The 20,253-nt window shown below is 39.2% G+C and overlaps 1 protein-coding gene across 1 annotated transcript in view; it reads right to left on the minus strand.

Moving 5' to 3' along the window:
- Positions 1-19,875: 19,875 nt before the first annotated feature.
- The window catches only part of LOC126267847 (myosin-7B-like), a 127,204-nt gene continuing 126,826 nt past the window's right edge, over positions 19,876-20,253 (minus strand). The window contains exon 8 of the mRNA XM_049973155.1: positions 19,876-20,197. Within this exon, the coding sequence (XP_049829112.1) occupies positions 19,876-20,197 (322 nt within the window). The remainder of the gene's footprint in view (positions 20,198-20,253) is intronic.

Raw genomic sequence — 20,253 nt, forward strand, 5'->3', positions numbered from 1 at the left:
TTGGCTGATGAGCAATTACCTTCAACTGATCAAATTTTTAGTACTTCTGATAATTAGCTTCATCAAATCAAATTGTTAGCACTTCTGACGGAAAAACTTAAAATGGGAAACAAATACACCTAATTATTGGATCTCATGTCTTCCTTCCTTAGGGAGAAATAAGGGAACCACTGGGGAAGGTTGGAAAAGAGAGGCATGTCACTTAGACTGTTTCGAGAAAGTCCCATCTGTTGTGAAGACTGTCTTCTTGGTGGAATCTATAGAGCACAATGTTACTACCCATTATCTACATCTAAATTTATTCTCCACAAGCCACCTTGCAGTGTATCACTGTCATTTTCTCCGTTTCCCGTTCCTAATCATGCAAGGGAAGAATGACTGTTGTTAGCTTCCATTTGATTTCAGATACCTCTAGTTGTACCTTCATTGTATTTTAATGAGATATATAGATATAGGAATTAGCAAAATGTTAGTTGACTCCTGAGAAACATAGGCTTTCAGAATTTTAACTGTAAACCACATCAGTATACACAACACCTTTCTTGTAGAATATGCCTTATGATGCATAATGCCTCACTTGGAAGTATCTGGAGTCCCCTGAGCAGTTCCGTTATACTTTTGTGCTTACTAAATAAATTTGACAAAAATGTGCTGATCTCTTTGCTATATTTTCTTCATCAGTCTTATCTGAGAAATGTACCAGACTAACAAGCAATATTAAATTATTAGTCACACGAGGGTTTAGCAAGCCATATCCTGCTTTGGTACACTACAAATCCTGAGCATTCTGCTGATGAATGTCAGTCTGGGTTCTCTCTACCCATTAGTAGTTTTATGGGGTGATTTAATTCCTAATTGTTTCATCTGCATAATCCCAAATATTTAATAGATATGGCTGATTCCAGTGAGAATAACTTAACATCACAATAATGGATCTGTGGTATTGCAAGTACGAATGATATATCTACAGCATCACAAGTTCTTTGACTCTGAACCTAATGTCTCACACCATCTTGGTTGTTCAGTTCACTGTATGATTTGTTGTAGTGTGGACATCTGTATGAAATATGCCAAGTCTTGTAGCAACGAGTGTGTTTCCATGGGCTGCAATCCAACAGAAATCCCACCACGGTGATCCCGACATGATTTGAACACACAATCCCACAGTGGTGACCCTGAGTAAGAATTTGTACAACATTTCTTCATATTGCAAGTATTTTCACGTCTTTGTTTATGCCTTCATTCGTTTGGCACGGCCATATATCCTGCTGCACAGTATGTGGATATTGAAGCTCCTACACCTACAATGGGACATTTTGTTGCTTCACCACCACCTGGATTCTACAACACATTTCCTGCAGTTTCATCCCCTCAAAACTTTCACCACTCGACAGTGCAACATGTGACTGTAGACTCTCCAGCGAGTGTGCATCGACATGTCCATTTCAAATATGATAAGGAGGGCAAAGTTCCAGCATTTCATCATGCTGACATGGATTCTGCATTTTGTGCACAAACCATATATCAGACGCTGGCCGCCTGGGTGACCATTACAACAGTGCCGTGTGCAAACTTGCCTTTGTTAGGACAGACCATGTGTACCAATTGTGTTCCTGCAACACCTGAGTGCTTTACTGCTTCATTGGTTTATGAAATGGACAATGCCCAGTGTGCATCACGAACATTTCTAGTCCAGTCTCCACTTCCAGTGACCATTTGGTTCCTCAGCGGCGTGTGTAAATATCCGCGATTTTACTCCAAAAATAAGTTACAGTGAAGCCATTCAAAATTCGTGTGTAAGGTGCAAAAGTGAATTATTAAAGTATAATGAGCGTATTGCTAGTTTAAAATGTCTAATCAGCAGTCTAAGAATAGAAATTTACAGCCTGAAGTCCGAAAATATGGAACTGAAGTTGAAGCAAAACATGAATCCATTGCTTCAAGACAGACAGAAGAACAAAAACTTTCGCCAGAACATGGCTACATTGGTGCAAAATGACGCTAATAAATCATCAGAATGAAAGGTAATACATAACAAGCGTCAAACAATCGGCACTAAAACTTCGTCTACAGCAAATGTTTCGAGGTTCGAGAATGTAAACAATTTTGATGCACTTTGTTCTAGTAATAGTCTCCCAGAAAGTGAAAACAATTGTAAGAAGAGTGTACCGATAAACTATTGGAAAAAGGTTAGGTTTGATCTTCCAAAGCCACAACATTCAATTAACAGCAATGTAAGTGGCAGTGGTGTGATCCAGTCTGCTGTGAGTGAAACATCAAATAATCGTTTTCACATTTTTGCTGATAGTCATGGTAGAGGCATGTCTGACACAGTGAAAAGCAGTTTTAATGCTGCCGATGTTTGTGGAATTGTGAAGCCAGGTGCTAAACTTCAAGAAGTTGTAGCGGGATGTGATCCTGAAAAAGTAAAAAACGAGTGCGTGATCTTAATAGATGGCTCAAATAATGTTGCCTGCAATGAAGGGAATGATGTCATACAGTCACACGCTTCATCAGTCTAAGGTATTTGTTCTGAACATTCCAAAGAGACATGACTTAATTCCACAGTCCTGTGCAAATGAGGCTATCTCACAAACGAACTCTAAGTTAGCAAAGTTGTGTAAGCAATTTAAAAATTCTTGTGTTGTAGATATAATCAGTTTTGGACGAGAATTATTTACAAGACATGGTATGCACCTGAACAGATCAGGAAAAAAAGCATTAGGTACTCTCTTAAAAACAAAAATATTGAAAGAAGTCCACAGATGTACCCCAAAGTTGGAACCAATCGCACTTAAATGGCTCCAGCCATCAAGTCAGACTCGGTTTCAAACTCAAATGTTTCAGTAAATTGTTAGTAATGAACATACTGTGTCTGTAGCTACAGATAATTTTTTTAGGCAAAAGATTACATCTGTCTCTAATTCCAAAGAAATCACGATTTTTCACCAAAATGTGGGAGGGCTTGGTAATAAAGCAAATGACATTACTGTTCTGTTAGAGGAACCACAAGGAATAAAAGATACTGATGTATTATGTTTTAGTGAACATCATGTGAAAGACATTGAAAGGTTACAGCTAAGTGGTTACTGTCAGGCAGCTCATTACTCTAGAACCATCATGGAAAAAGGTGAAGTGGTAATTTATGTAAAAAACAACATATCTTACAACACATTAGATTTAAAGAACCATTGTATAGAGCAACAAATTGAAGTATGTGGTGTTGAGATTACTGTAAATGACGTCACGGCTGTAGTGTTAGCACTGTATAGATCTCCCTCAGGGAATTTGAATGTATTTCTTAAGCACTTAGATTCTTTATTATCCATACTGTACTCAAAGTCCAAGAACTTGATAATTACTGGTGACTTTAATGTTGATTTCCTAAATGAGAGCAATAGTAAAGCTGATTTAGTACATTTAATGGAGTCTTATAATCCTTGGCCTTTCTGATCATAGTGGTCAATTGCTTAGGCTCAAATACATCAGTGTGTGCAACAGTTCTGAGCATTCCTGGAAATCTTTTAGGATAATAAATGAACAGGGCCTTGAACAATTCAATGATAGCCTAAAAGAGATAGATTGGAGCCCAGTTTATAGGGAAACAGATGTAAACAAAAAGTACAATTCATTTTTAAATGAATTCATGTCTGTATTTGAGTCCATATTTCCCAAAAAATTAGTCAGAAATAGTCATATAGGCAATGCCATGAAGTCTTGGATCACTACAGGGATAATAACATCTTGTAGAACAAAGAGGATGTTATACAGTTCTCTCAGGACTTGTAATTATCCAAAGAAACAACAACACTACAAACTTTACTGTAGCATTCTCAAGAAGGTTATAAATAAATCTAAAAGTATGTGCATAAAATCAGAAATTGAAAGCTCAGAAAATAAAATTAAAACTATATGGAATGTAATAAAGAGGGAAACTGGCAGGACAACAGGGAACATGTCTCAGGTAGAGTTTAAAACAGGGGACAGTATCATAAAGAAACCTGAGTTGGTTGCAGAAATATTTAATAACCACTTTTTGAGAGCAACAGAGAAGACAGGCTGTAATGGTTCTGTGGAAGAATCATTGTCCCTTCTACAGAAAGCTATTAGCAACAGAATCCCACAGTTATCCTTACCTCCAGTTAATGCAAGCGAAGTCATAAGAGTAATTAGATCATCAAAAAAATAAAAATTCTGCTGGTGTGGACAATATTTCTATTAAAATACTGAAACACTGTTATAAATTTGTTAGTCCCGTCTTATGAAACATATACAATGTATCCCTACAAGATGGGATTGTCCCTGACAGACTTAAGTGGGCTGTAGTGATTCCTCTCTTTAAAAAAGGTGATAAAAGCATTGTTACAAACTATCGCCCAATATCCCTATTAACTACCTTCTCGAAAATTCTAGAAAAACTCGTGCACAGGAGGATTGTAGACCATCATATCTTAAAGGAAAATCAGTTTGGTTTTCGTGCCGGTGATCTTACAAAAGCCTTTGACTGTGTAAACCACCAAATTCTTTGGAAAAAAGGCAGAATACTATGGTTTAGGTGGTACTGTTGGCTTGTGGCTACAGTCATATCTACTGGATCGGAAGCAGACTGTAATGCTAAATGGCTCTTCTGAAGAACCTGCCTCGTCTGAATGGGGCACGATAACATGTGGTGTGCCTCAAGGCTCCGTTTTGGGCCCACTGCTTTTCCTCATCTTTATTAATGACCTTCCTCTTTGTTCTGAGACAAACAGCAAATTTACCCTGTTTGCCAATGGTACCACAATTCTAATAGATGATTTGATTGATCATGATCTTGAACAGACTACAAATACTGTTTTTAATGACATCTTAAATTGGTTCTCCTCAAATCGTCTCTCACTCAATGCAGATAAAACTCATTATATGAGGTTCCATACATCACAAAGTAATCCCGATGAAATTAACGTAAAATGTAGAGATCAACCAATACAGAAAATTGAAGATACAAAATTCCTGGGTGCTTACATAGACAGTAAATGTAATTGGTCCGTTCACATTCTTCATCTATGTAAAAAACTTAGCTCGGCAACATTTGCGTTACGGGTAATTTCTTCAGTGGCTGAAGTTGACACTATTAAGGTAGCCTACTTTGGCTACTTCCACTCATTGATGTCATATGCTATCATATTCTGGGGGAACCAACCACTTGCAAAAAAAGTTTTCACCATCCAAAAAAAAAGGAATCAGAATAATGTGTGGGGTCCATCAAAGACACTCTTGCAGGCACTTGTTTCGGAAGATAGGTATCCCAACAACTGCCTCACAGTATATTTTTTCCTTGCTGACCTTTGAATTGCAAAAATTATTCCATCTACCAAGACAACAGTAAATTCCATGGTTATAACACCAGAAACAAAAACAATCTACATTTCGAAATGAAATGTCTCACTCTGGTACAAAAAGGAGTTTACTACTCCAGCATTAAGCTGTTCAATGCTCTACCACTACATATCAAATGTGTTCATACACAACTGCCAAAATGTAAACAAGTTCTCAAAAATTACCTGACAGAGAAATCTTATTATACTGTGGATGAATATCTGAAAGAATATGTATACCATCACTAAACTTATTGTGTCTAGAAGTAGCTCAATTGATTTTATTGTGCATTTGGGCATTAGCACACTTTTTGTAACAACAGATTCGTTGCACATGTATTTACTCTTGTAGTCCTAATATCTGATTTAACTTTGTGCTCTTATCTTTAACCTTTATTTGAAACTCCTTTTTCTGTTAAATGGTAATTATGTTATCTAGCTGACATTGTATCTGTTACTGTATTTATAGTATGTCTAACTTAAACTATGTACAATTTGCCATTGAACTGCCCTTTTATTTATTGTAAGTTTAAATTGAAACCTGTATAATTTGACACGTTCCATATCCTTGTGATTGACTCACTAACTGGATCTATGGAACAATAAATAAATAAATAAATAAATAATAAATAAATAAATACAGGCCCCCACCTGATGTGAACAATGTCTTGCGTAGTGATACTAACTGTGGTTTCTGCCCCTCCAAACATATCCCAGCTTGTCAAAAGCCCAGTGGGAACATTTTACTGTGCTGCTCCGTGCACTTCTCCTCTTCCACCCCTTCCCAGCCACCTCAAGTAAACTTGCAGCGGGTTTCGGCCTCAGTTGTTCACCCACTCGCTTTTCACGTGGCACCTGCAATTCCTTCTGCATTGGACTTTCATGCTGTGAATGTTGCATCGGACAGTTCTACAGCACCATTTCCTCATGCTTTGGTGCCGTTCTCATAAGCTCCAACAGACTGCTCGCTCGCACCCTATGCAGTGCCACCTGCGTTGGTCCAGCACCCATGTCATACGAGTGATACGAGGGAGTCACCACCAGCAGACTACTTACCTACCCTACCCCCACTATCCAAGGACAACCCAGCAATGTGGTTTGCACTTGTGGAGAACTTGTTCAAACTGTACCGTGTCACTGATGACAATTCAAAATTCTTGTGCCTTATGACTCAACTGCATGGGCACACATATCTCGCATCTGTCGGCCATTGTAATTTAATTGCAGAAATTGATTGGTAATGTTGATTGTTGCTGACTTACATGATGAGCCTTAATCAAAATGTTATTTCATTCAATTCTGATTTACAATTAAATGCTTTTGTGGAGTTCTCTTTTTTTAACAACATTAAACTTGAGTGGAAATTATTTTTTACGTTAGCGAACGTTAGACTCACTGAATCTTACAGCATGAACATATAAGTTGAACAATGGAATAAACTTTTCATATTAATTTCCTCAGCTAGTCAGTTCACTTTAAAGCAAAAAATCTTTAGTTATTAATTACAATTGTGGCCCCCACACGCACAAGAGTATTTCTTCTTGTCTCCGTTAACCATTGCATTGTAGTTGGAGTCCTGGCTCTGGCTCTTGGCTATGGTACTGAAAATAAGAATCTTAAAGCTACGTATTTTCTGCAACGTCGGGTGGCTGTGGAGAAAAATGTATATTATGTTAATAGCGGGAGAGTTTTTCGCTTCCGCTAATTTTTATAAGTCAATATCATCATATAATGGCATTGTTGGCTGCATCAGCCGCTGCAATTGTTGCACTATAAATTACTCGAATGCAGGTTAGTTCAAGGAAAGCGTACACAAATTTGGATCACCACTTACAAATTAAAAGTGCACAATAATATTAAATCAATATATTATTAGCTTAATTAGTACAAAAATGCTTACATTTGCCACCACTCGCAAGATGTCTGTCTACATGCAACCAAGACAAGAGAAGAAGTGAAGACAACTAAAAAATTAACAAAAGAGCGTATCTTGTTGTCTCTTTAGATCATTTTGTTATATTCCTTTGCCCTTGAAACTTATACAGAGAAATTATTATAATATGGGTACATGAGAAAAATGTATGTTATTCAATTTTTAAAAGTCTCTTCTTTATAAACACTGTTTTTTAAGTCTTTTTGTATTATTTCACTGGAGACTTCATAGCTATTTATTGATTTTGATAATCTGTGGTAAGGCATGTAAATGTGTTTGATGCTTCTTGTATTACAACACTGTACATTTTCTCTATGTTTCACATCTTGTAGGTTCTTCTCTGTATATATTAAGACATTGTATATATAGAGGTTTATTACTGTCATAATTTTTTGTTCAGTAAATAAGGGTTTGCAGTGAGCCTTATGTCAAGAATTTGTAATTATCCTAATGGATTCCTTCTTCAATAATAGGATGTCATGTATATGACTACAATTACCCCACAAGATAATGCCATAGGATATTATACTTTGGAAAAATGCAAAATAAGATGATCTGATATATGTGTCAGGTACACAATTTATGAGTTGTCTTAATAAATAAATTACTCTAGATAGCTTACTACTAACGTAGTTTACATGTTGGCCCCCAGATAACTATTCGTCTAAATAAACTCCCAGGAATTTAACAGAAATAGGGTCATTAGATAGTGGCTTGTGTCTTAGAGTGAAGATTATTGTCGAGTTTTATTTTCATTTAGCAAGAAACCATTTGCTCTGGACCAATATGCTGCCTGAGTTAGTGTATTTTCAGCACAGGTTTCAAGATCTTTAAGATTGTTACTGCTATGTAGAAAAGTCATATCATCTGCATACAATGCAGTGGTGGATCTAATAAACAAGGGGAGGTCATTGATCATTATCAGAAACAGTAAGGGGCCCAGTACAGATCCCTGAATCACACCTACTTTAACATTTTCTATATTTGACATTTCCTTACCAACACAAACAACCTGTTTATGATAAGCTTTTAATAGTCTGAGACTGTTACCTTTGATGTCGTACAATTCTAGTTTCTCTAGTAGCGGTGTGTACTGAACTCAGTCAAAGGCCTTGCTTAGGTCACAGAATGAGACCTGAGCAAAGCCCTTGTCCTCAAAAACTTTGAGGATGTAACTGACTACTGTGTCGATTGTATCACTGGTCGACAGATTCTTCCTAAACCCTTGTTGTGTAACATTAATTATTCCTAGATTCACAAAGTGAGATGATAATTGTTGGTACATGATGCATACTATTATCTTGGAGAATGCGGGTACCACTGAAATAGGCCTGTAACTAGAGAGAGAGTCTTTATCTCCCGTTTTGTATACTGGGGTGATCCTAGACAGTTTTAATTCATCAGGAAAATATCCCTCAAGTAAGCACTTGTTTATGCAATGGATTAAAGGGTACAGAATGCAGTCACACATTTTTTAGCAGTTTGCATGATATGTCATATATATCTAAGCTATCAGATGATTTCAGTTGTTTTATGACATCTTGTACAAATCTAGGCAATACTTCGGAGAAGATTAGCAAGCTTGTGTTTAGTGACTGTCTACCCCAATTTTGAGAGAGTAACTCTGATGGAGTAATGTCTGGTTTGGTAATTGTATCTCCTATTTCTTTCACTGAATTAATAAAAAACTCATTGAGTGTTTGAGGTGGGATATTATTTTTGTCTTTTTTAGTATCTGTGGCAGCACTGTTAACTATTTTCCAAGCAGTTTTGGATTTATTGGTGGAATTACGTATGCTGTTGGCATTGTAGGTTTCTTTGGCGTGCAGGATGGCTTTTTTTTGTATTCATTCCTGCATTCCACATAGGCTGATTTGGCATTGTCAGACTTTATACTATTGTATATGTTGTACAGTAACAAAACTTGTTTTTTTAAAGATCTGTCAGCTGTTTAGAATACCACACTTTTGTCTGTTTTGAGATCTGAATTTGTGGCTGCTGTCCATTATTTTGATTTTTATATGGGAAAACTATGGTTAAATAGGGTCAAGAATGCCTTAAAAAACTATCAAATATTATTTTGGCTGGCAGGTCATTACTTGATGTGTAATGCCCATCAACACTACAATGGCCAATGTTCATAGTTAAAAATGTTATGTATAAAAACTTTGTACACAAATATATTTACTATAACTTTGTAACAATATGATGTTTGCAAAAGCCATCATTTGATGACTACAAACTAAACTAAATATAAATAAATAAATGTTATGTCTGTCCCTCTTTGCTGAAGAAGGCTGTGGCCAAAAGCTATACTGAGTGTCTTTTAATTGTGCCTGTCTTCACCTTGACATGTCTTCTTTATGGTAAATAGTAATCTGTCTTTTCCTTCATTGTTAATATTCCTACTCTACTATTTCTCCTGAATGGACTTACCTTTCCTTTGTCTTTCACTTATCTTATCTGCTTGGATTTGGACCTAAGGGGACGTTCTTGTGTAAAACTCATCTTGCTGTAGCAGCTTATAATGTAAGTTGTACTTAAAACACTAAAAATATAATGGTTATTCTGTCAAAAGAATTTGTGTATGTGGTCAGTAAGTTGTTAGTCTGATACCTGAATTGTCTTAAGTAGATATGGGCCTTAACAAAGAATTTTCGTTGTTAGGCGCCATTTTAGAAAAATCTTTAACATTTTTCTTTCAGCTCATCTACAAGAGGTGCCATCGGCTAGGAAAATTAACTTTATTTTAGATCCCACGAGACCAGAGGCAGCTACCAATAATTTAACAATTTTACTTACAGAGTTTCTTTATATAACAAGATAACATCCCGGGCAGAAAAGGTCGGGTCACAGTATTCCAGTTCCATTATAGGATTTCATTTGTAGATGCTACTCTTGTTACCTTATATTGGGGAATCGAGATGAAACCATGATGTTAAGTTAATTATGGCAGTAGTGTATATTGAACAGACTTGGCAAATATTCTCTGGTGCAATAAGCACACAACTTCTCATGAGCCTGGAATAATAGAATTATCAACGATTACATAACTACCCTGAGAACTGAGCTAGTTTACTGAGTGCTTATACATGCCAGGCTAAATTAAACAACATATTACACTGTTCCCCCCCCCCCCCCCCCCCCCATGAACCATGGACCTTGCCATTGGTGGGGAGGCTTGCGTGCCTCAACAATACAGATAGCCGTACCGTAGGTGCAACCACAACAGGAGGGAAAGGGGGGGGGGGGTTATGTGTTGAGAGGCCAGACAAACGTGTGGTTCCTGAAGAGGGGCAGCAGCCTTTTCAGTAGTTGCAGGGGCAACAGCCTGGATGATTGTCTGATCTGGCCTTGTAACACTAACCAAAACGGCCTTGCTGTTGTGGCACTGCGAATGGCTGAAAGCAAGGGGAAACTACAGCCGTAATTTTTCCCGAGGGCATGCAGCTTTACTGTATGGTTAAATGATGATGGCGTCTTCTTGGGTAAAATATTCCGGAGGTAAAATAGTCCCCCATTCGGATCTCCAGGTGGGGACTACTCAAGAGGACATCATTATCAGGAGAAAGAAAACTGGCATTCTACGGATCGGGGCGTGGAATGTCAGATCCCTTAATCGGGCAGGTAGGTTAGAAAAATTAAAAAGGGAAATGGATAGGTTAAAGTTAGATATAGTGGGAATTAGTGAAGTTCGGTGGCAGGAGGAACAAGACTTCTGGTCAGGTGAATATAGGGTTATAAATACAAAATCAAATAGGGGTAATGCAGGAGTAAGTTGAATAATGAATAAAAAAATAGGAGTGCAGGTAAGCTACTACAAACAGCATAGTGAATGTATTATAGTGGCCAAGATAGACACAAAGCCCATGCCTGCTACAGTAGTACAAGTTTATAGGCCAAGTAGCTCTGCAGATGATGAAGAAATTGAAGAAATGTATGATGAGATAAAAGAAATTATTCAGATAGTGAAGGGAGACGAAAATTTAATAGTCATGGGTGACTGGAATTCGGTAGTAGGAAAAGGGAGAGAAGGAAACATTGTAGGTGAATATGGATTGGTGCTAAGAAATGAAAGAGGAAGCCGTCTGGTAGAATTTTGCACAGAGCATAACTTAATCATAGCTAACACTTGGTTCAAGAATCATAAACGAAGGTTGTATACATGGAAGAATCCTGGAGATACTAAAAGATATCAGATAGATTATATGATGGTAAGACAGAGATTTAGGAACAAGGTTTTAAATTGTAGGACATTTCCAGGGGCAGATGTGGACTCTGACCACAATCTATTGGTTATGAACTGTAGATTAAAACTGAAGAAACTGCAAAAAGGTGGGAATTTAAGGAGATTGGACCTGGATAAACTGATTAAACTAGAGGTTGTACAGAGTTTCAGGGACAGCACAAGGGAACAATTAACAGGAATAGGGGAAAGGAATACAGCAGAAGATGAATGGGTAGCTCTGAGGGATGAAGTAGTGAAGGCAGCAGAGGATCAAGTAGGTAAAAAGACCAGGGCTAGTAGAAATCCTTGGGTAGCAGAAGAAATATTGAATTTAATTGATGAAAGGAGAAAATATAAAAATGCAGTAAATGAAGCAGGCAAAAAGGAATACAAACGTCTCAAAAATGAGATCGACAGGAAGTGCAAAACTGCTAAGCAGGGATGGCTAGAGGACAAATGTACGGATGTAGAGGCTTATCTCACTAGGGGTAAGATAGATACTGCCTACAGGAAAATTAAAGAGACCCTTGGAGAAAAGAGAGCCACTTGTATGAATATCAAGAACTCGGATGTAAACCCAGTTCTAAGCAAAGAGGGGAAAGCAGAAAGGTGGCAGGAGTGTATAAAGGGTCTATACAAGGGCGATGTACTTGAGGACAATATTATGGAAATGGAAGAGGATGTAGATGAAGATGAAATGGGAGATACGATACTGCATGAAGAGTTTGACAGAGCACTGAAAGACCTGAGTCTAAACAAGGCTCCAGGAGTAGACAACATTCCATTACAACTACTGGCGGCCTTGGGAGAGACAGTCCTGACAAAAGTCTACCATCTGGTGAGCAAGATGTACGAGACAAGCAAAATACCCTCAGACTTCAGGAAGAATATAATACTTCCAATCCCAAAGAAAGCAGGTGTTGACAGATGTGAAAATTACCGAACTATTAGTTTAATAAGTCACAGCTGCAAAATACTAACACGAATTCTTCACAGACAAATGGAAAAACTGGTAGAAGCCGACCTCGGGGAAGATCAGTTTGGATTCCGTAGAAATGTTGGAACATGTGAGGCAATACTGACCTTACGACTTATCTTAGAAGAAAGATTAAGGAAAGGCAAACCGATGTTTCTAGCATTTGTAGACTTAGAGAAAGCTTTTGACGATGTTGTCTGGAATACTCTCTTTCAAATTCTAAAGGTGGCAGGGGTAAAATACAGGGAGCGAAAGGCTATTTAAAATTTGTACAGAAACCAGATGGCAGTTATAAGAGTCGAGGGGCATGGAAGGGAAGCAGTGGTTGGGAAGGGAGTGAGACAGGGTTGTAGCCGCTCCCCAATGTTGTTTAATCTGTATATTGAGCAAGCAGTAAAGGAAACAAAAGAAAAATTCGGAGTAGGTATTAAAATCCAGGGAGAAGAAATAAAAACTTTGAGGTTCGCTGATGACATTGTAATTCTGTCAGAGACCGCAAAGGACTTGGAAGAGCAGTTGATTGGAATGGACAGTGTCTTGAAAGGAGGATATAAGATGAACATCAACAAAAATAAAACAAGGATAATGGAATGTAGTGGAATTAAGTTGGGTGATGCTGAGGGAATTAGATTAGGAAATGAGACACTTAAAGTAGTAAAGGAGTTTTGCTATTTGGGGAGCAAAATAAATGATGATGGTCAAAGTAGAGAGGATATAAAATGTAGACTGGCAATGACAAGGAAATCGTTTCTGAAGAAGAGAAATTTGTTAACATCGAGTATCGATTTAAGTGTCAGGAAGTCGTTTCTGAAAGTATTTGTATGGAGTGAAGCCATGTTTGGAAGATTAGATGGGTAGATCATGTCTCTAATGAGGATTGGGGAGAAGAGAAGTTTGTGGCACAACTTGACTAGAAGAAGGGATCAATTGGTAGGACATGTCCTGAGGCATCAAGGGATCACAAATTTAGCATTGGAGGGCAGCATAGAGGGAGACCAAGAGATGAATAAACTAAGCAGATTCAAAAGGATGTAGGTTGTAGTAGGCACTGGGAGATGAAGGAGCTTACACAGGATAGATTAGCATGGAGAGCTGCATCAAACCAGTCTCAGAACTGAAGACCACAACAACAACATTACACTGTTAATAATATTCCTACATTAGTTATTTCTCTTTTATGCTGAGCCATTGCATTAATGTGCGTGGCTACAGAGAGCATCCCAGGGTGCCCCAGAGAGGTACAACACCAAGAAGAATTGCTTCTTGACTTTTGGCAAGATAAATGTGTAGTTTTTTTATTAGATAAGGATTAAGGATAAGGAAGGGAAAAAAAACCACTTCATCTTCAGGCCATGAGTGACCTACTGGGACCATCCGACCGCCGTGTCATCCTCAGAGGAGGATGCGGATAGGAGGGGCATTATGATGGTATTCTTGACCGAAACCACTACTATTTGGTCGAGTAGCTCCTCAATTGGCATCACGAGGCTGAGTGCACCCCGAAAAATGGTAACAGCACATAGCGGCTTATGGTCACCCATCCAAGTGCCGGCCACTCCAAACAGTGCTTAACTTCAGTGATCTCTCAGGAACCGGTGTATCCACTGCAGCAAGGCCGTTGCTTTAAGGAAGAGAACTTTATTAATGTCTATAATAATGAGTCAGATCACCAATAAGTGTGATCTTTTTACAGTTGTCAACACCTTTCACCCACACTGAGACAGATTCAAGTTAATTTATTTTACGATGATTCCAGGTCCTGCGAACCAAAGGCATAGTCGACATGTAATATGATGAACCCTTATCTCTGTTGTACACTTCACAAATCTGAAATGTCTGATACGCGATGACATCACATGGATTAAAATTATCTAGCTCTTTTAATTTATCGACTTTTGGTCCACGTACAAGAGAAATGGTGATCCAGCCATTACCGTGTTCATTAGTATCCTTGCTAGCGAGAGTGAAATTCAAAACTCCACCACAAAACACCGATGGACCATGCAAGATGATTTGGGCACTTACAACATCTTTGGTAGTGATATAAATGTTGTCTATTGCTTTAAAAACTGTAAGACGCTAATGCCTACTCCTCCTAAAATAATGCGAGCAGCCGCACATGCAGCAGCATCGAGATGGACTAGTAATGCCACGTTATTTTAGGAGGAGTAGGTACAGTTTTTAAAGCAATAGACAACACTTCTATTATTACCTTTCACCCACACTGAGACAGATTCCAAGTCATTTATTTTATGATGATTCCTGGTCCTGAGAACCAAAGGTATAGTCAACATATAATACAATGAACCCTTATCTCTCTTGTAAACTTCACAAATCTGAAATGTCCAATAAGCGATGACATCACATGAATCGAAATTATCTAGCCCTTTTACTTTATCGACTTTCGGCATCTTCAAACAGTTTTATAGATCTGATGCTTTCTACTAGATCATTTATATACATTATAAACAGTAACGGTCCTATCAGACATCCTTGGGGTTCTCCGGAAATATAATAATGAGTCAGATCACCTTATCCTTAATTCTTAACTATTAAATAAGAGCAACGGATGTTTCATCACATGAGAGTTATGGCTCATATTCTTTCTATTACATTACACTGATAGCAAAGAAATAGAGTCACAAATAATTTTTATTTTATTACCTTACACTACGTAGAGTTTCCATGGTTTGATTTTTGCTGAACGGCTTTCTTCCATCCTACAGTCCTCAGATATTTGCCTTTGTTACTCTCCTCTATAGCGTTAATCTTCTCATTGTTCATCCTTTCTCTTCTTATCTGTGTTTATTTGCTGCCTTCCAAACCACATCTACTTCCGAGCCACACTGTATCAACGACCATCCACACGCAACACAGACTTTGTGACTGCGCAGATTGTTGATGCAGCACCAAATGCCCCAGATTCTTTCCTCTGATAGTTAATTCCCAATGATCGCACTTGATACCTCATCCAGACATGCTTTAGAGTTTCCCCACACACACACACACAACACACACACACACACACACACACACACACACACACACACACACACACACACACACACACACACACCATTGTTCCTATTCACCATTGTTTCTGTACATTATTAATTTATTTGTGCATAGTTTGATGTGGTTTCACGCAGTTTCATGTATTTTTGAGTATTTTTACATATCTGTGCATATTTTTGTTTATTTCTGCATGTTTCTGTGTGTCTTTACACATTTTTAATGCATCTTTTTTGCTTATTCAGCTCCTTTCACAGCCATCAACAGATATTGCCCATTTCTGCATCACTCCCATTTTCTTTGCAACATTCCTGTCTCAATGGACACTTGCTCCACCTTTCTGCACTAGTTTAGAAAAGTATCCATTTACCTGGCTAAAACTGAGTCCCACTTCCTGTTTCTCAAATGCTACCCAAACCATGGAATCCTCCCAAATGGCCTACTTGCAAAAATTCATTTCTCTGGATCCCACCACTCCTTTAACAATGAGCTACACGTTTTCAGATTCCACCAACCCCTAGCCCTCCCAAACCTGTTACTGCAAAAACACATCTCCTTGGCACAGGCAGCCCAGAACCACCTCTGCTCCCTCTGCAAGATACTACTACTCTGCAATCTCTACTCCATACATCGCCTCTCTGAAAATGAATCCTCTTGCTCTCCAGCACCTGGAGGAGCATTACAGACACAGCCTCCATAAATTATCCAACCTGCTGACATCCTACTGCCACCTCAAGGCACCACTATCCAACCTCTATCATACCCACAGTGTTCCTCCTCATCCACCCCTCATAGCAGCTAAACCCTGCCTAGCTCACCTTTTCAATTTGCCACATCACCAAAACTATCCAACACTCCACCAAATCCAGAGCCAAAAACATTCCCATAACACAGTTGTTAACCTTTCCATCAAAACCCTCAGCTCTACAGAAGTTTCAGTCCTATCCAAAGATCTCACCTTTAGCCTACAACCTAATTTAACCATGCTTGACTTGTCAAAGACCTACTCTCCTTTTCCAATCCCTGCAGTGGAAGCACTTCTTTGCTGCTAGTCCCTCCAACCAAAACCACCCTAATTACAACAATGGAACCTGCCTCTTCCAGGTCAATCGTGATCCTCCCCCCCCCCCCCCCTCCAACCTAAACACCTGCTAGTCACCTTCTAGGTATTCCTTACCTCCAGCTTACCCTCCCCATCCTTCCCCAGTCCCTTCCTCAGAACACCAACCTTCCAGTAGAAGAAAGAACAGCCATACACAACCTCAAAACAAATCCTGACCCAATCATCCTACCCACAGACAAAGGTTCCACCACTGTTGTTATGAATCGCATTGACTACCTGGCAGACAGCCACCGCCAATTGTCTGACTACTCCACCTATAAACTTTGCCAGAGTGATCCCATCCCAGACGTCCAACACAAACTCCAGTCCCTGCTTAAACCTCTGGGTCCTTCCCAGAACATATCCCATGAAGCCATTTCCCTCCTCACCCCTATGACATCCCACACACCCACCTTGTACATGCACCCCAAAATCCACAAACCGAACAATCCTGGGTTCCCCATTGTGGCTGGTTATTGTGCCCCCACTGAAAGAATTTAGGCACTCATCGACCAATACCTTCAATCAATTGCTCATAATATAGCCTCCCATATCAAAGATCATATCCTTCACTGACTCTCCGCCATCCCCCCCACCCCCCTCCCTTACCTCATGGATCCCTACTCATCACCATTGATGCCGCTTCCAAAGTACACCAACATCCCTCATGCCCAAAGTCTTACTGCTATTGAACACTTCAGACTCCACACCCACTTCCTCACTCATCATACACCTTACTGCTTTATCCCAACCCACTACTACTTCTCATTGGAAAGGAAGGTATATAAATAAATCCACAGCACAGCCATGGGCACTCACATGACACCCTCCTATACCAACCTTTTTATGGACCATCTAGAAGAGACCTTCCTAGCCTCCCAAAGCACCAAATGTCTAGTCGGTTCAGGTTCATTGATGATATCTTCATGATCTGGACCCAGGGCCAAGACACCCTGTCTTCATTTCTTCACAACCTCAACACCTTCTCTCCCATCTGAATCACATGGCCCTTCTCAAACCAGCATGCTACCTTCCTAGATGTTGACCTCCTCCTCACTCCATCCACACCACTGTCCACATCAAACCCACCAATTACCAACAGTACCTGCATTTTGACAGCTGTCATCCCATTTACACCAAAAAATCCCTCCCATATAGCCTGGATACTTGGAGACAGTGTATCTGCAGTGAAAAAAGTTCCTTCACAGACAGGCATTATCCCCTGAACCTGCTCCACAAACAGATCTCCCATGCCATTTCCCCCCACAGCCCCAATACTCCCACCACCCTCAAAAATGAGCCACAGACGAGTGTCAACTTCATCACCCAGTACAACACACAGGACTGGAACAACTGAACCACATCCTTCACCAGGGCTTTGATTACCTATCATCATGCCCTGAAATGGAGGAAATCCTACCTGAGATACTTCCCACCCCTCCTAAAACGGCGTTCCATCAACCACCCAACCTTCACAACTTCCTAGTCCATCTCTGTGCCACTCCCAATCCCAAACCCTTGCCACAAGGATCATATTCCCGTGGAAGATCCAGATGCAAAACCTGCCCAATCCACCTACCCAGCACTTCCTATTCCAGTCCTGCCACAGGTTTATCCTACCCCGTCAGGGGCTGGACCACCTGTGAAAACAGCCACGTAATTTTCCAGCTCTGCTGCAACCATTGCATGACTTTTTATACTGGTATGACTACCAACCAGCTGTCCAGCAGGATAAACAGCCACTGCCAAACTGTGGTGAAGAGCAAAGTAGACCACCTTATGGCACAACATGCAGCTGAACATAACATGCTTGATTTCAATGGTTGCTTCACTACCTGAGCCATCTGGATCCTTCCCTCCTCCACCAGCTTTCCTGAACTGTGCAGATGGGCGTTATCCTTACAACGCATTCTCTGCTCCAGTAATTTTCCTGGCCTCAACCTATGGTAACATACTCTTCTCACATCCTCCAGCCAACAGTTTCCATCCATCTGCTCCCCATTCTCATCCCCTACCCTGTTTATTTGCAGCCCTCTGCCAACACATCTGCCCATCTTTCCCCACGCCTTTTTTGTTCCTTTTTTCCCCACCTCCCTGCCCCACAATGTCCTGATGCTGCACCTGTTGGTAGTCTATTCCTTGCACACTCCACCAGACAGCGTCTCTCTCTCTCTCTCTCTCTCTCTCTCTCTCTCTCTCTCTCTCTCTCTCTCTCTCTCTCTCTCTCTCCCTCTCCCCCTACCTGTACACAACTATCCCTTCCTCTGCCCCTTCTCCATCCCCTTCAGATTGCTGCTTGAGTCCTACGTGATGTTGCATTCTGGTCCAAGATGCTGGAGTTGGCAGTTGTGTGTGTCTGATGTGTGCTTGCTTGTGTTTGTGTGTGTGTTTGAGTGAGTGTGTGTGTACTCCTCTTTGCGACAAAGACAGTGGCTGAAAGCTAAGTGTGTCTTTTAACTGTGCCTGTCTGAAACTTCATATGTCTTCCTTACGGCAAGTAGCAATCTATCTTTTCCTACATTGTTGGCATTCCTACCTGGAGTTGCCATTGTTTGATAAATGAATAAAACATTGTCCTAATTCTTTGGCGGTGTTTCAGGTTTCTTTTCTGAAGATGTCCTTTGACATCCCAAACAACACAAGAAATTTATTGAGAGTTTACTAACTGATTTCTGATAAGAAGACAAGTTTTCTTATTTCGGATAAAGGAGCACTAAGCTTCACAAATGCTGTTGATTTTCTAGGAAGTATTTAAGTGCTCTAGGAAATAAATTCTACTTTCTTCTTTGTCAGTAAATACAATGAAGTTAATGTTATTTTTAATTTTGGTACTTTGGAAGACTGAACAGCATCTTAATAATATAATTAGGTAAGTATAAATTTCTCTGTTGAAAATTTCAATTATTAATATGTAATGCACACTCATTGTACTCTTTTAAAATATGAATTCACTTTGAATAATTAACATAAACTTACTTTTAACTATGATGGTAATGTAGTTCACAAAATGAAGTTCTTCAAAACAGAATATTAAGAGTGGTGCATGTTTTTATTTGTTTCACATTCCTGAAGAATAATGTGAGTCTAGTTTTCATTTACAAGAGTGCAGTGCATAATCTTTACTTTTTGATAATTTTATTTTTGATAACACCAGTAAAATACTGTAATCATTTTGAGAAAACAAATAACATGGAGACAAGCAATTGGAATAAACCATTTGCGCCTTTATAGCAGTAAGTGACACACTCTAACATCAATCACAGAAAATCATACAGATGGCTTTGTTGTACCTTCTAAACAGTGTTTAGCTGTTTCTTCTGTGGTTTCCTGTTTTATGAAGAGCTTTTCACTTTCATCCCTTGGACACAGAGAAAATTTCACAGATTTTTGATATTCAGAATGGCAGGCTTTTGGTATCAGTTGGTTGAAAGCTTCTTCAAAAAGATATCTTGAAGTAGACAGTTCCTCTGCACACTGTTGTATTATGCATAGCTTTTCAACTCGCAACTGTTCCACTTGTTCCTTTAACTGCTGTATTTCATTCTCCAGATGAATAGTTTTTGTAAAAATAGTTTCTTGATATTCATTACTGAAAAAATAGTAATATGTAAGGATTGTAACAAGACAGATGGGAAACAGGTAATG

This window comes from Schistocerca gregaria, chromosome 4 (genome assembly GCF_023897955.1).
Source record: "Schistocerca gregaria isolate iqSchGreg1 chromosome 4, iqSchGreg1.2, whole genome shotgun sequence".
Classification (NCBI taxonomy): domain Eukaryota; kingdom Metazoa; phylum Arthropoda; class Insecta; order Orthoptera; family Acrididae; genus Schistocerca; species Schistocerca gregaria.